Below are 14,091 nucleotides of genomic sequence, written 5' to 3'. Positions count from 1 at the left end.
AAGATCAAATTTGTCTGCCAGCTTCCTTCTCAGCATTCAGCCGGTGATTTATGTTTGAGTGAAATAACTGAAGATACAAAAGGTCCAACTAAATCACTCAGTTGTCATCTCAAACAAATTCATAGAATGTCATCAAACAAAAAATTCCGCCAGCAGACCGAGGGAGCATCCAAAGTGGTTTGTTTATAGTTATATTTTGGTGTGGCATTTCATTTTTGGGTGTCACAAGCTGATATCTTAATCATTCTTGTTTTAGGAACCTTTGACACCTGATTCTTTCAAGAAAATGCTGGTCAAGATGTGTGTGGAAGATGAGATGCCCTTTCAATTTGTCAGCTCAGATGCATTTCAGAAGCTCTTGTTACTTGTGAATCCAAATATCAAATCTTTTTTTATATCCCCTACTGCATTGAAAGACGAGATATTTCAAACCTTCAACCTTTATCAAGCACGTCTGGTAAACTACTTCTGTTCAATCAATCATATCAACCTCACTTGCGACTCCTGGACCTCCCCAAATCACAAATCTGTCTTTGGAGTCACTGCACATTGGATTGATGAAAAGTTCAAATTGAAGAACGTGGTACTTTCACTTATTGAAATCAATGGGCCACACACAGTTCAAAATTTGTCTAATCATCTACTCTGTGTCCTCGATGAATTTTCAATACGCTCTAAACTTTACTGTATCACGGCCAATAACGCATCCAACAACGGTACCCTAGCTTCCGCTCTTGAAGAAGTCATTCCACAGTTTTCTCGGTCTCAAAATCTGAACGGATGTCTAGCTCACGTGATCAATCTTGGAGTTCGTGAATGTCTCAAGTACTTTACCAAAAGTTTAAAGCCAAACTCCATGACTGGACCCGAAGAATTTGAAGAGGTAGCCGATGTAGTCTGTTCTAGAAAGATTGCTTGTCTCCTCCAAAAACTCAATGAGCTCTCAAACAAGTACAAGAACAGCCCTCAGTTTGCAACTCACATCCAAGAATTGGCATCTACGACCCCCGGAATTGGGAAACCGTTAGGTCTTCGTACTGAATGTCTGACTCGCTGGAATTCGCTCTCTCATGTCTGTGCCCGAGCTGTCCGGTTGAAGACTGTGATCAACTTCAAGCTTGATAATGATCCACAATACATCAACATCCGCATCAACAAGTCAGAATGGATATTACTTGAGAATCTTGTTCGGTTCCTCCAGCCTTTTGAAAGGATCACATCCGAACTCTCAGCATTGAACTACCCTACATTCTGTCTGGCTGCTCTAGCATACGGAAAAATGATGAAACGTCTCGAGACGGTAAGGACATATCACCTTGTGAATCTAATGCAAGTTTTGTGCTGATATCACTAACTCACATGACAGGCTATGGAAGCTTCATCCACAATACCTGGCCTCCGAGCTGCTATGAACCCAATGTATGATAAGCTTTGTGATTACAGGAACCAAGCAATCACAAAGCACACATACCTCATCGCTGCTGTACTTGATCCCAGGAACAAACTCGAAGGGATCTCACTACACCAAATCAATAATTTACCATGGAGTTTAGAAAAGTAAAAATGTAGAAAATTTTCAGCAATGTGTGAGAGGTTGGAAAACTTTGATAAAATTATGGTTTAATTGCCTGTGATGTCCCACCATTCCTCACATTTTTTTATATTTTTACCTGCAGTTTTGCAGATGTTCCAAAGAAAAATGATTTTGGTGTATATTTTGTCAGAAACTCAGATTTTGTCCAAAACTACCAAGGCTTGTGCAGAAACTTTTGAGCACTCACAAATCCAAACAATTTCCTCCAATCAATTTGGCAGTTGAAAATTATGAAAGCCACATAGTGGGTCTACAGTTTTATCTGGATGTTAAAACCATTACAGCAAGGATTTATAAGCTTTTCTAGATTTGCTGATGGGGACTGTGATTGCTGTGCCTTATGTGTTTTTAGACACACACCACTCATTACAATGTGTATGTGGTAGCACCATCAACATATTTACCTTGGATTAAAAAATCTGAGGTATCCTTGGATGCCAAACCTTGGACAGAAGCTTCCCAAGGTTTTGATCCGAGGAGGGCAAAAGAATACCTTGGATGAAAACCTTGGACAAGGTCTGTCCGAGGATTTGCCTCCGATGATGCCTTGGATTTCTCAACCTGAGGCATCTATGTTGGCAGTTTAGAATAAACATGTAGCATTCAAAATGTGCAGACATTGCAGATTTTGACCCAAAATTGGCAATTTTATTGCTCTCACAAGGTTGATGCCTCAATGACTGACAGTTTTGGACATGAATTGAGTTTCTGACCTGATATACACTGCTGCCGTAAAAATCAGAAAAATATGCAAAAGGATGGGCACACATAGGGGGATGCATCCCTTATTTTTCCATCTTTTTCTGACCCCCTCCACCTTGTGTATAATTTTCTATATTTCCTGAATTTTCTAAACTCAGTGGTAAATTTGCAATCTGGCGTAGTGTCTGTCCCAACATCTTATCGCGTGAGACTCTAGAAGATCACATACACACGGCGTGTACTCATCTAGGAATCTCTGAAGCACTTGAAGATTTCAAAACTCAAGAATTACATCCAAGCTCCGATTCGGACTTGATCGACAAAACCTTTGAGTCTGACACTCAGACTGTTCATCACCTTCGAGATGAGATTTCATCGTATCTCAGTCGTCCTGTTGAGCCCCGATCAATGACACCCTTAGGGTATTGGGAGCTCAATTGTTCAGAATATCCTCACCTGACAAAGCTTGCACAAGCCATACTTGCCATTCCGGCCACAAGTGTCCCTTCGGAAAGCTCGTTTTCTTCCGCGGGTCATGTTATGGACAACTCCAGATGCGCAATGAAAACGTACACCCTCATGGAACAAGTGTGCTTGAAGAGCTGGATGAAAGTGTTTCCATGAAGCTTTGTGAAATTCATCTTCTCTCAAACTTCTGATTCAAACCTCTGATTGATCTCAAACTTCTGATCGATCGCAAATTCTGATTGATCACAAAGTTCTGATCGACTTTCATTTTTTTGTGTTAACTAAGATCTCTCGATCTGACTCGGTTTCCGAAATTTCATTCTGTTTGATCAAACTTCTAATGTACATACACCTACTCAAAGTTTTTGTTTCACTCTCCTTTTGAAATTGAGAGCACAAGTCTTCACCAAGACTGTTCACTTTCAAGACCAATCCAGATACCTCAGATTGTGGCTCACTTGCTTAAGAAGATAGAAGATGCTGGTATGAGCAAACAAGAACTTTCAGCAATCTAACTTGATTGCTCAACTTCCTGCTTGATAACTATCAACTGTGGTGTGCTTTTTCTAAGTTTCTTACAGATTGTGATGCTGATAAGCAGCTTTCTAATCCTTTTCTGATTGGTGGATTGATGATTATGATCAAGCAATCGACAGACGCGCATCGTGATCATGAGAGCCAATTGCTTTCTCCCAATCGGCGCAAAGTTTACAGGCCCTGAAGTGGCCATGTGGCCCCTTCAGGACATGGCGAGGGCATGGCCTGCGCCCTGGCCCTTGCCCTGCCCGAGAGCATGGCGCCATGTGGCTTCGTGGCTTCGGGTGTGAGCGTGAGTTTGGTGCCCTTCAACCTTGCAGGTTGCCCCAGCCAAAACGTCAGGTGTACACTTCAAGGTGTACACTTGAGATTCTGCTGTTCAGTACCAAAGTTCTGGATGAACTTCGAGGTGTAGACCTCGAGGTTGACCAGCCAAATTTGTCAACCTCAAGATTTCAATGTTTTGGTCAAATCTCGAGGTTGACCTGCCTAGTTCCATAGACCTGTAAGGGTTCTCTGAATATAACACTGAGAGTCGAGAATCAAGAGTCAAGAGTCGAGAGTCGCTGAGAAGAGGAACGACCCATTGGAAACGTCAGCTCGCTATGCCACCAAAAAAACAACACCCAAGGTCACAGCTAAGTGGACCGAACAAAACGAGGAAGATATGATTGATTTCTTGCTCGCGGAGAAGCAAGCAGGACGAATGGCCAAGTCAGGATGGAAGCATTCAACGTGGGATGCATGCGCGAAGTTGCTGAAAGGAACTGAGCCACGCGGAAGTCTTGCAAAGACCAATGGGAATTGCTCAACCAAGTTTACAAAGGTATGTACCCTTTTGTGTTCCCAATCAAGATAATATTGATGTTGTTTTCTCTTACCAGATCAAAGGCGACTTCCGTATTGTCAAAAGGCTGAGTGAACTAAGTGGGATGGGGTGGTGTCATGCAGATTCAACACTCAATATCTCACAAGACGTGTGGGATGGTCTGGTTGGAGATGATCCGAGTATAGCAAAATGGGCTACAGCCCCTTTCCCACTGTTTGACAAGATGGACCAACTCGTTGGCCACATCATCGCGTCAGCAAAAGACACTTTTGACCCCACTCAACCGTCTCAGACTCAACAGAATCGGCCCACTGCCAACAGTACCTTCGCCACCTCAGAAGGCAGCGACTTCGACAATATAGAAGAAGAAGATGGTCATACGGGCTTACAGGTATGTGTAGTTGAAGTGTGTGTAGCAGACAACCAATGAGGATTGTCCTTCTAACCGTACCTATTTATGTAATAGGATGCAATTGATTACGAACTGGAACTCCAGGAGAGCCTCAACCGGACTCATCAATCTGATGTAAACACTGTTCAGAGAGTGTCTTCAAGCAAAAGGAAGATTGATGATAGTGATCTTATGCCTTTGACTCCAATTACAAAGCAAAGCAAATCACGACAACAACGTGGTGTGGATGCACTGAATGATTTTGGGGACAAAATTGTCTCGTCTTTACAATCTACTATCGAGCCCCCTCGCTCAGCAGTGGACCCGATAAGCTCAGGAGCAATAGCCAAGATCAAGAGCAATGATTTCCTGGATGCGGTGGTGAAGGCAAGAATAATCACGATGTTCCTTTGGCATCCAGAGATGGCTGGTGGGTATATGGTCATTAAAGATGAAAGCCTTGCCAGAACTGTCTTACTGGAAATGCTCGAGCAGATGACCCAAAAGTAAATAGTGTACAACCTTAATCATCTCATTTTCTTTGTAAAAGGAGTAGTCACAATTATTTTGTCAAATGAATGGAGATATGAGCTTTATAATTTGTTTTGAGAGTGAAAATGCACATCGTAGTATTCTGAGCTTCTGTATTCATTGAGAACCCCTTCTCATCTGCCTTGCTGCAGTCTCTTTCTGCCTTTGATAATCCTCCCACATCCGCGTAGCAATTTGATCACACCATTGGCTTGCTTCTGAATCATCCAGTTCGGGATCCATCATATCTTCTTCATTGTCAGATGCTGAAGGTTGTTGGTTTGGGAGAGGAGTGGCTGAAAGGTCAGTGAACTCGGGAAATTCTTCTGAAAGTCCGCCATGATCTTCAAGTCGTATGAAGTTGTGGACTGCACACATTGCTGGCACAAGTCGGACTTGAGTTTTGAATGGATAGTATGAGCCATGGTTCATCACCGCAAATCTCTTTTTGGTAACCCCAAAGTTCCTCTCAATAACCATCCGAGCGCTTGAATGACGTAGATTGAAAAGTTCCTTCTTGTTAGCAGGCCTGTATACAGACAATAAAGTGAAGCAATATAAGTATATAAGATATGATCCACCTGGAATGAAAGAAAGAGAAGAAACAAACTCTTTATCTCCCAAGCGAGCCCATTCCTGTAGATGATAACGTATCTTTCTATAGGGCACCAAACAACTGCGGCTGAGGCTGAATCCAGCATCGCCAAGGTAGAATTTCCCTGGAGGTATGATCAAAGATCTTCTGCAACAATCTTCCCACATTGAGCTGTCAGGCATTGTGCCAGTATAACCAGACATTACATATTGGAACATCATGTTGAAGTTGCAAGCAACAAGTACATTTTGACTGATATTTGATTTTCGGTCACGGAATCGAGGTCGATCTTCTGGAGAGACATGCACAGGAAGATGTGTGCCATCAATAGCTCCTATGCAATCCTTGAAGTAAGGCATGAATCGTTCATCTTGCCGGAAAGTCAAAGGAAGAGATGTGTGAACCGTTGGCAGTTTAACCAAGCTCTGATAGAATTCGTGATCGTTGAAAGCATTGAGCACTTTATGAAAGACCCTGTGAGAGCAAAAAAAAATCAGAAAGATGTATATGTGAAGTACCAAGCAGATATACACACCTTGAAATTGTGTCAGGTGATCTTTGGAATCTCTCTTCAATTTTTCAAACCAAATTTCCAGTAATGATTGTAAATAGAAATATTGCCACTTGTTGACCAGTAGTCATGTTCTTTGTTTCTTCAATGAGACCTTGGTCTTCCAACACCCTCACCAATTTTTGAAATATATGAGGCTTCATGCCAAGTTGATCGTAAAAACACCGTGGATTTTGTGATTGTAAAAGCTCATCAAGCCATCCTTGGCCTGAAAGGATCAATGTATTGTGTGCAATTGAGGGCTCCCGATACAAATGATTCATGTAGAAATGTGCAGCACCAATTGAGGCCATTGCAATGATCCGTCTTTGATGATTGGAGACCTGTTGAAGCTGTGAGCGCGAGGGAAGCATTGCGAGACAATTGACTGAGATGATGTGTATGTAGTTTTTTGATTTTTTTCTCAAGTTCACACTTGGAACCCATAGCTTGTGGTTTGAGTTCACCTCGGGTTGTGTGTACCGAACGCACCATGCTCAGGTACACACCTCGAGGTAGACCACGTCAACCTGCGGATCCGCAAGTATACACCTCGCGGGTCTATACCTGCGAGGTTGAAGGACAGCAAACGCACTCTTATGCACATTCATATGGGAAGATGCTTCTAGGGCCCAGAAACTCCAAAAACCGAGAGACATCTTGGAAGTGTCCAAGAAGTTCCTAGATGTCACTTCTTGACACTTCTCGGACCTGTTTCTTGAGTTTTGAATACCATTAGTGGGTCAAGACTGTGGTAACCATAAGTTTTGGCCCAACATTTATGGCTGGCCACAAATCTAGATTTTTTGAGAAACTGAATCCAATTTCAAAAGAATTCTTTACACTCTCTTTCTGACATGATTTCTCATCCCAATCAAAGACCATTCTTTTATATTTTGGGGGCTACTAAAAAGCGCCCGCAAATAAAACCTGAGACCACCCGCTTTTAGAATCCGGTGGTAACTCAGATTGTTGGACTGAACTGTGGTTCAGTCCCGAGGTACTGATCTGTGTGATTGTTGGAATCCAATCAAACAGAACCGGGCGGTCTTGAAAGTTATCAAGAAGCCCTCAAAACCTCCCGGTACACACATCTCACAACCTGGATAGCAAGTTGCCACCCGAGTTGCCAAGCTTCTCCCAGAGATCTACTTGTGTGCAACCAGACTCTAGAGTTCATACAATATTTATAGGGCTCACTGGTGGGGCTGATGTTAGGAAGGGATCCTGAGTACAAACCAAAAGGCTTTTACACCCTCCTCCTAGATTCAGACTTGATGAAGCTAGAATTGCCCGTATGTCTGCCAGTCTCTTCATTTGGCAAGTCTTGAAACTTTGACCAGACCAAGTGAGGGATCAAACCCCATTAAACTGTTTGAATGGTCACAACAGCTCAGAGCCTTGAATCCTGTTAGGTTTCTAGCACTCATTACTTGTACAAGACAGAGGATAGTTCAGCCTGAGGGGACACTGGAAGGGGCAGGTCGCGTCTATTGATTTGAGTGTCTTTTGAGCAGAGCTTAACAATCCAGTCAAAGTTAACGATCAATATGGTGGATGAGATGTGTGTAGCGGGAGGTTTTGAGGGCTTCTCGATAACTTTCAAGACCGCCCGGTTCTGTTTGATTGGATTCCAACAATCACACAGATCAGTACCTCGGGACTGAACCACAGTTCAGTCCAACAATCTTCGTAACCACCGGATTCTAAAAGCGGGCGGTCTCAGGTTTCATTTGCGGGCGCTTTTTAGTAGCCCCCTATATTTTTACTATACTATAGAAATGTAGAGTTATTACTGGCTTTGACAGACTCGCAGGGTCGGAGGTGTGGAGATACTGATTTGGGGTTACCACTGTGTTGACACAAGCAACCGTACAACCATTTGATGATACCATTGAGAAAAAATGAAAAAGTTCAAGCCTGGGCAGTTGGGGCTTACAGGTGTCTCCTTGAGGCCACCAAGCAGCTATGAGTGTCAAGCCCTGTATTTGAACCCCAAGCAGTCAGAGCCTTTTGCCAAGGCTTGTGGACCCTTGATCCATGGGCCTCACTACATCTCCATACAAACATGTACAAAGGGGTGAATTGGGAAAGATACTCAAGTTTGCAAGATTCATTCTCTTCATTCAGGTGGCACTACAACTTTGGCTCAATCTGGACCTGGAGCATCTATGGACTTTATTCAATTCGCTGGCTGTTGGTCTTCCAAAGCATGCCATATCTATATCTTGGGTCATGTTTTTTTTAAGACTTTCTCTCTCAAAACCATGTTAATGGCCAAGCATCAAATGTGGGAGCTTCTGTTATGTTTTGTTAGATGTGAAATTGTTTGTGAATTAATTGATTTCTATCTCTTTTAAAGAGAATATCAAAAGAATTTTTTTTTGTCTTCACAACAATTCTTTCATTTGGTTTAACTTATATTGAGGAAACATATGAACAACTAAATTATTGATCAATATTGGCTATTTGATTTTTATTATCTTTGTTCTCCCTGTTTCACCACTCTTTTGAATATGCTTGCTCTTTTGATAGGCAGGTCAGAGAGGGTGTTGTTATTTCAGGACAAGATGTTAATTATTTACCCCTTTGGCTTTTGAGCTCAAATTAGTTTTGTTCCAATAGTTTTTCAGTAAGTACCAGGGTGATCTTTCCTGGAATTCATGATAGCAAAGACTGTATGATTTGGTCTTCAATGGTACACTTTGAAGTTTAATCTTCTTCAAGTGTAGAGTAAGCAAGTTAATTATTTTTGATTCTCAATATCTAAAACATAATGAATTGACATTTGTACCTTGTTGCACCCCAATTTTCAAAGTAAATCCATTTTGATAGCTGTTTCAGATAAAAGTGCATTATGAATTCATCTTTTTCTATTTAATACCCAAAATCAAATTTAATTAAAAACACAATACATACACCAAAACATTCATCCACCCAAAAAAATGATAAAAAGGCAAACCAACAAAAAACCCAAGTAATAAGAATTCTTGTGTAATTTTGATCTGCTAATTCATCACGGGTATCATATTCTAAAACTTCCTTTATTTTAAATTTCTTTTTTTATATTATAAAAAAAATAAATGAATGAATCAATGTTCTGAAAAAAAAGAAAAGACATAGACATAGACATAAAAAAGTACTAGATGTGTTTGAAAAGGAAGAAAATGCATTCATGTAAAAAAAAAAAACCCAAAAAAATAGTCAACAAAAACAACGAATGTAATAATCTTGAAAAAAAAAAGAAAAAGAAAATTAAAAAAACGACCCATGATTGTATATTTTTTTTTTTTGTTTTTTTTTGTTTTGAATTTGAATTTGGTTTCTGATTGAATTGGTTTCCAAAAAAAAAAAGAAAAAAAAAGAATGAAGCAAAAAAAAAATTAAAAATTCTCAATTAAAAGAATCCTTAAGAAAAAAAATTGTCCCAAAACAATTACACACACACACACACACACGCACACAATCACAGACAAACAAAAAAAAAACAAAAAAAAAAACAATCTCAACTTCAACTTCACAAACCCAAAGAAAACTAAAAAAAATCGTTGAAAACCAAAAGAAGGAAAAAAAAACGGTTTGAAAAAAAAAGAAAATACTTGGAAAATAAACCCTTTGAAAACAAAATGCTCAAAGCTGAGACATAGTAGTAGTAATAGTAGGAGTAATAAAGAGAGATAAGTAGTCCATTTATGTTTTTTTCCCATTTCCATTTCAATGTTTTTTTCTGTCTTCTTCTGTTCAATAAGGTTCATCATCTTGATCTAAAAGTTTTAAAGATGATCCATTGGGTTTAAACTCATTGGAATATCCCATTGGACTTTCTTCATTCAATTGTCTTGGTGATCTTTGATGTTGATGTTGAAGTTGGTTTGGAGAATGATATGAATCAAGTACAGAATGATGATGATCAGAACTAAAAACCCGTCAAAAAGAAGAAGATCAAAAACCCAATCATCAGTTAAATCGAACTCCAAACACACACTCCAAAAGAAAGATTAAAAATCACCTACATTATAGGTTCATCCCAACCTGTTTCTAACATCATTTCTAATTCATTTCCATCTACCACACTTACACCATCTTCATTAGAAACTTCATATAATCCAACAGGCGGTGGACCAAAACTTCCACCTGATGTAGTTGAAGTATGATGATGATGATGATGATGATGGTTTCCATCATAATTTCCAATATTCATACCCCATCTATCATCATCAGATGAAACAACAGAGATCGTATCGGTTCCACCTAATTCACTATGATTATAATTCGAATGAAATTGTCTAACTCCAAAGGCTCTTTCGAATTCTTTTTTACGTCTTTCTTCTCTTTTAATCTTTTTCAATCTTGATCTATAAAATAAGAATTATTATCAAAAACCAAGATATTAGTTCACTTGATCAAGTTTTTCTTTTGGATTTCTTTTGTTTAAAAAAGGAAAACAAAAAAAGCTTACCTTTCCCAATCTTCCCATCTTCTTAATGGAATTAAATCTGAATCGATTTGATCATTACCATTTTGTGAATGATCATGTCCTCCTTTTCCATCACCTTCAACTTTTCTTGTTTCACCCCACGAAAAATCATCAACTGAAAACGCAAAAACAAGATCGTATCAATCATCAATAACCTCAAAAAAAAGGAAAACGAAAAAAAAAACTTACAATGCCAAAAAGCATAAAGAGGTAAAACAAAATTCCAAACAGGTAAAGCCACCAAATAGATCAACATCCAAAGCACATAAGAAATATTCCTACTAGTCATCAAGATCAAGATAGCCGGTAAACCCAAGATAGCGGCCAATAAGATCAATGGGATCGCATCAGCAAAGTTTCTCGGAGGATTGATGATCGAATTGATGACCAAAGAATAGGTTAAGGAAATAGCGATCGGTAAGACGATTGTACCGGTGAGTTCCATAAAGACGACGAATTGCATGGAAAAACAAAAGGTACCACAGAGGTTAGGAACTCTAACTAATTCCATCAAGTTATGAATCGTTGAATTAATCCATCTTCTACGTTGTGATAATAATACTTTAAATTCTTCGGGTACGACCGTTCGACATTTAGCTTGTGGACAGAACATCATCTTTCTAGATGGAAACGTTCTGATCATCAAGGTAGTCAAGAACCGATCTTCACCTAATAATAATAAATTCTTTTGATGTAAGGTAGTAACGGTCGATTGACTGTATTCTCTACAAATCTCAGGTTGTGATAAGATTGGAATCCAATCTGATTCATTCGATCTTCTAGCTTTTAATCTATACATTGAAAAACATCCTGGTAAACAAGTTACTCCTCCAAAGACCGATTCGAATGCTTTTGCAAGATGATGTGAAATATAATATTCGAAAACTTGAATGGTGGTCACCCAAGTGGCCCGTTTGTTGGCTATTCTCGTTTCACCACAGACTCCCATAATATAAGGATCATGTTGCATACAGTTGACTAGATGAGTAATCGAATCTTTCCCTACGGTCGTATCTGCATCTACCATTAAACAAACTTCAAAGAAATCAGGTGTGACTCCCATCAAAGCTTGAATCTTTCTAAACAAATCATAATCTAATGGACTCATTCGATCATTATAAGTCACTCTGGAAAAGAAATTCATCAAGATCATTTGGGAATCTCGTTTGCCTCTGTTTCCTGGTTTCTTTTCTATTCTACCTTCTTCTGCTGTACCACATTTCACCACCACAATCACTGGTGTACGATGTCCCTTGACTCTAGCTGTTGGATATGTATCAATCATTAGCCAACTCGTTTTTAAACTAGAGACTTGGTGGTAGAAAAAAAAACACTCAACTATAATGACCAGCATAAACCATAGCCTGATTGTGTTCTTTAGAACCAGAAGCAACAGCATGATAACTCATAGGCATTGGATCTGAAAACCTAGGATCAGGTTCGATCATCGAAACACAAATATCAGGTGTTGAAAGTTTTTCACCATGACCGGTGATCATCCCATCACAAACGATAAACAATAACTTTCGACTATCAGCATAATCTGAACCGGCAATGGAATCCAGAGTTTTGCCTATCCCTTCGGCTCCTTCTGAATAACATGTCACCAAACAAACACAAAATAATTCAGCACCAATCGAAGCTAAATTAATTAATCCATTCGAATCCACTGGATTAACTGATTTAGGTCTTGGTTTCGGATTCAGATTTCTTTGGTTGGCTTTAGGTCCTGTTAATAATGAAGTTTTTTCTGATAAAGTCGGTTTCGATTTTGATGATGGTGGTGGTGATTGTAAAGTGTTGACCCAAGGAGCATGACCATTTGAATGACTTAAACTTAGATTAGCACCAGCCGGTAAGACAGCTGGACTTAAACCTTTACGTCTAAGATTCCGAGGTGGTTTGATGAGTCGATCAGAAATAAACCAACTAAAGAAGATCGCCATGATGAATCGAACCATGACGACTCCTAGGATGACCACCAATGAAACATAAAGAAATAATTGAGAAGCAAAACAACCTGGAGTAATCTTATCAATGGCTCCTGATCTAAATCTGGCTTGTAAACAAGGTGAAACGTTTCGAAGTTCGATTGAATTTGAAAATAATCTGGTAGCATCTTGACCCATGAGTTTTGGATTTGATAACATCAATCTGATAGCTGAATCGACTAGATCGGTAGGGATCGGTTTAGTTGAAGCTAAGTAAGATTCGAAATTAAGTACGATCCCATTGAGTACGAAAGAATAAGGTAGCAGGTTCGATTTGATTCCAAGCATAACCCACTTTGACGTGATGTGTTTTGTAATCTGAGAGTTTGTAATGTGTGAGGGTTAAGTTGAGGTAAGAGACAAGTTGAAGTTGGATGAGTTAAGTTTGCACAAAGATTAGAGGTGACAAACTGTCTTTGTTCAAAACCTTGACAAGCTTGAAAGGTTTGATGAGAATGATCAAAGAGTGAAGTGATATCTTGACCGATAAGTTCTTGTGAAATTAAAGATCGAGTTGAGATAGCTTCAGTGGCATTGAAAGCTCGACTCCGAGATACCTAAAGTTAAAGAGTGAGATGATAAATCCAAATAAAGATCATTAAAGAGTGGATCAGGAGGACATAAGACTCTATTCATGATGATAGTGACAAAAGCAGTAAAAAGACCAGCTAATAGAGCAATTGAACATAATGCTAATTTTTCACGCCAAGCTTGTTGAGCGATTGGATCGGGTATACCACAAGTTGATAATAAGCATGAAGGTATAGGAAATGATAACAGTCTAACATAGAGTGGCCAAGGATGATACCAAGATTGAGATTGAGATTGAGATTGATTAGGATTGTTTGAGAAACCAGCTGAAAGGTTTGAATTGATGAGTGGAGTTGGATTCACATGACGTTCAGGTCTAGTTAAAGTTTTAGCTCTTGATAGATTATTAGGTTGTTTGATAGTAGGTTGTTGGATTAGATTCTGATGTTTGATGATTGAGTTTGGAGAAGATGATAAAGAAGTAGGAGTGATAGGTGATTGATAATGAGAAGTAGGATGAAGTGGAGAATGAGTAGGTGATAAAGTTTGAACCAAGTTATGGGGTCTTGATTGATGATAAGAAGCTGAATTGGATGGTGGTGGTTGTTGTTGTTGTTGTTGTTGTTGTTGTTGCTGTGATGGTCGTGATCGTATTTGAGGTGATTGTCTTTGGTATGACATGGTGAAAGGTGAAAAGTTAAAAAGTGATGTAAAATGAGAGTGAGTGAGTGATGCTTGATAGACTATTTACTATTTTGAAGTTTTCATCTTGATGATAGTTTCTTGATGAATTCTTGATTTCTTGTTGACTGGAGTGAATCGAGTGAGTTGAAGTTCAAAGTAGTTCTGTTCTGTTTTCTTGATTTGGTTCAAAATTTACAGAAACCATTTCAAA

General features: G+C 39.3%; 1 protein-coding gene across 1 annotated transcript; it reads right to left on the bottom strand.

The window, feature by feature from the left end:
• Positions 1-9,938: 9,938 nt before the first annotated feature.
• Positions 9,939-13,877, bottom strand: MELLADRAFT_101326 (family 2 glycosyltransferase; the record flags this gene model as incomplete). Its single annotated transcript, XM_007403669.1, has 7 exons — positions 9,939-10,113; positions 10,211-10,552; positions 10,657-10,789; positions 10,864-11,985; positions 12,014-12,874; positions 12,961-13,222; positions 13,314-13,877. 7 exons carry the CDS (start codon positions 13,875-13,877, stop codon positions 9,939-9,941), a joined length of 3,459 nt encoding a protein of 1,152 aa, XP_007403731.1.
• Positions 13,878-14,091: the final 214 nt, after the last annotated feature.

This window comes from Melampsora larici-populina (assembly GCF_000204055.1).
Source record: "Melampsora larici-populina 98AG31 unplaced genomic scaffold MELLAscaffold_1, whole genome shotgun sequence".
NCBI lineage: Eukaryota > Fungi > Basidiomycota > Pucciniomycetes > Pucciniales > Melampsoraceae > Melampsora > Melampsora laricis-populina.
Note: the sequence above shows the minus strand (reverse complement) of the source record. Positions and strands in the feature narration are given on the sequence as shown.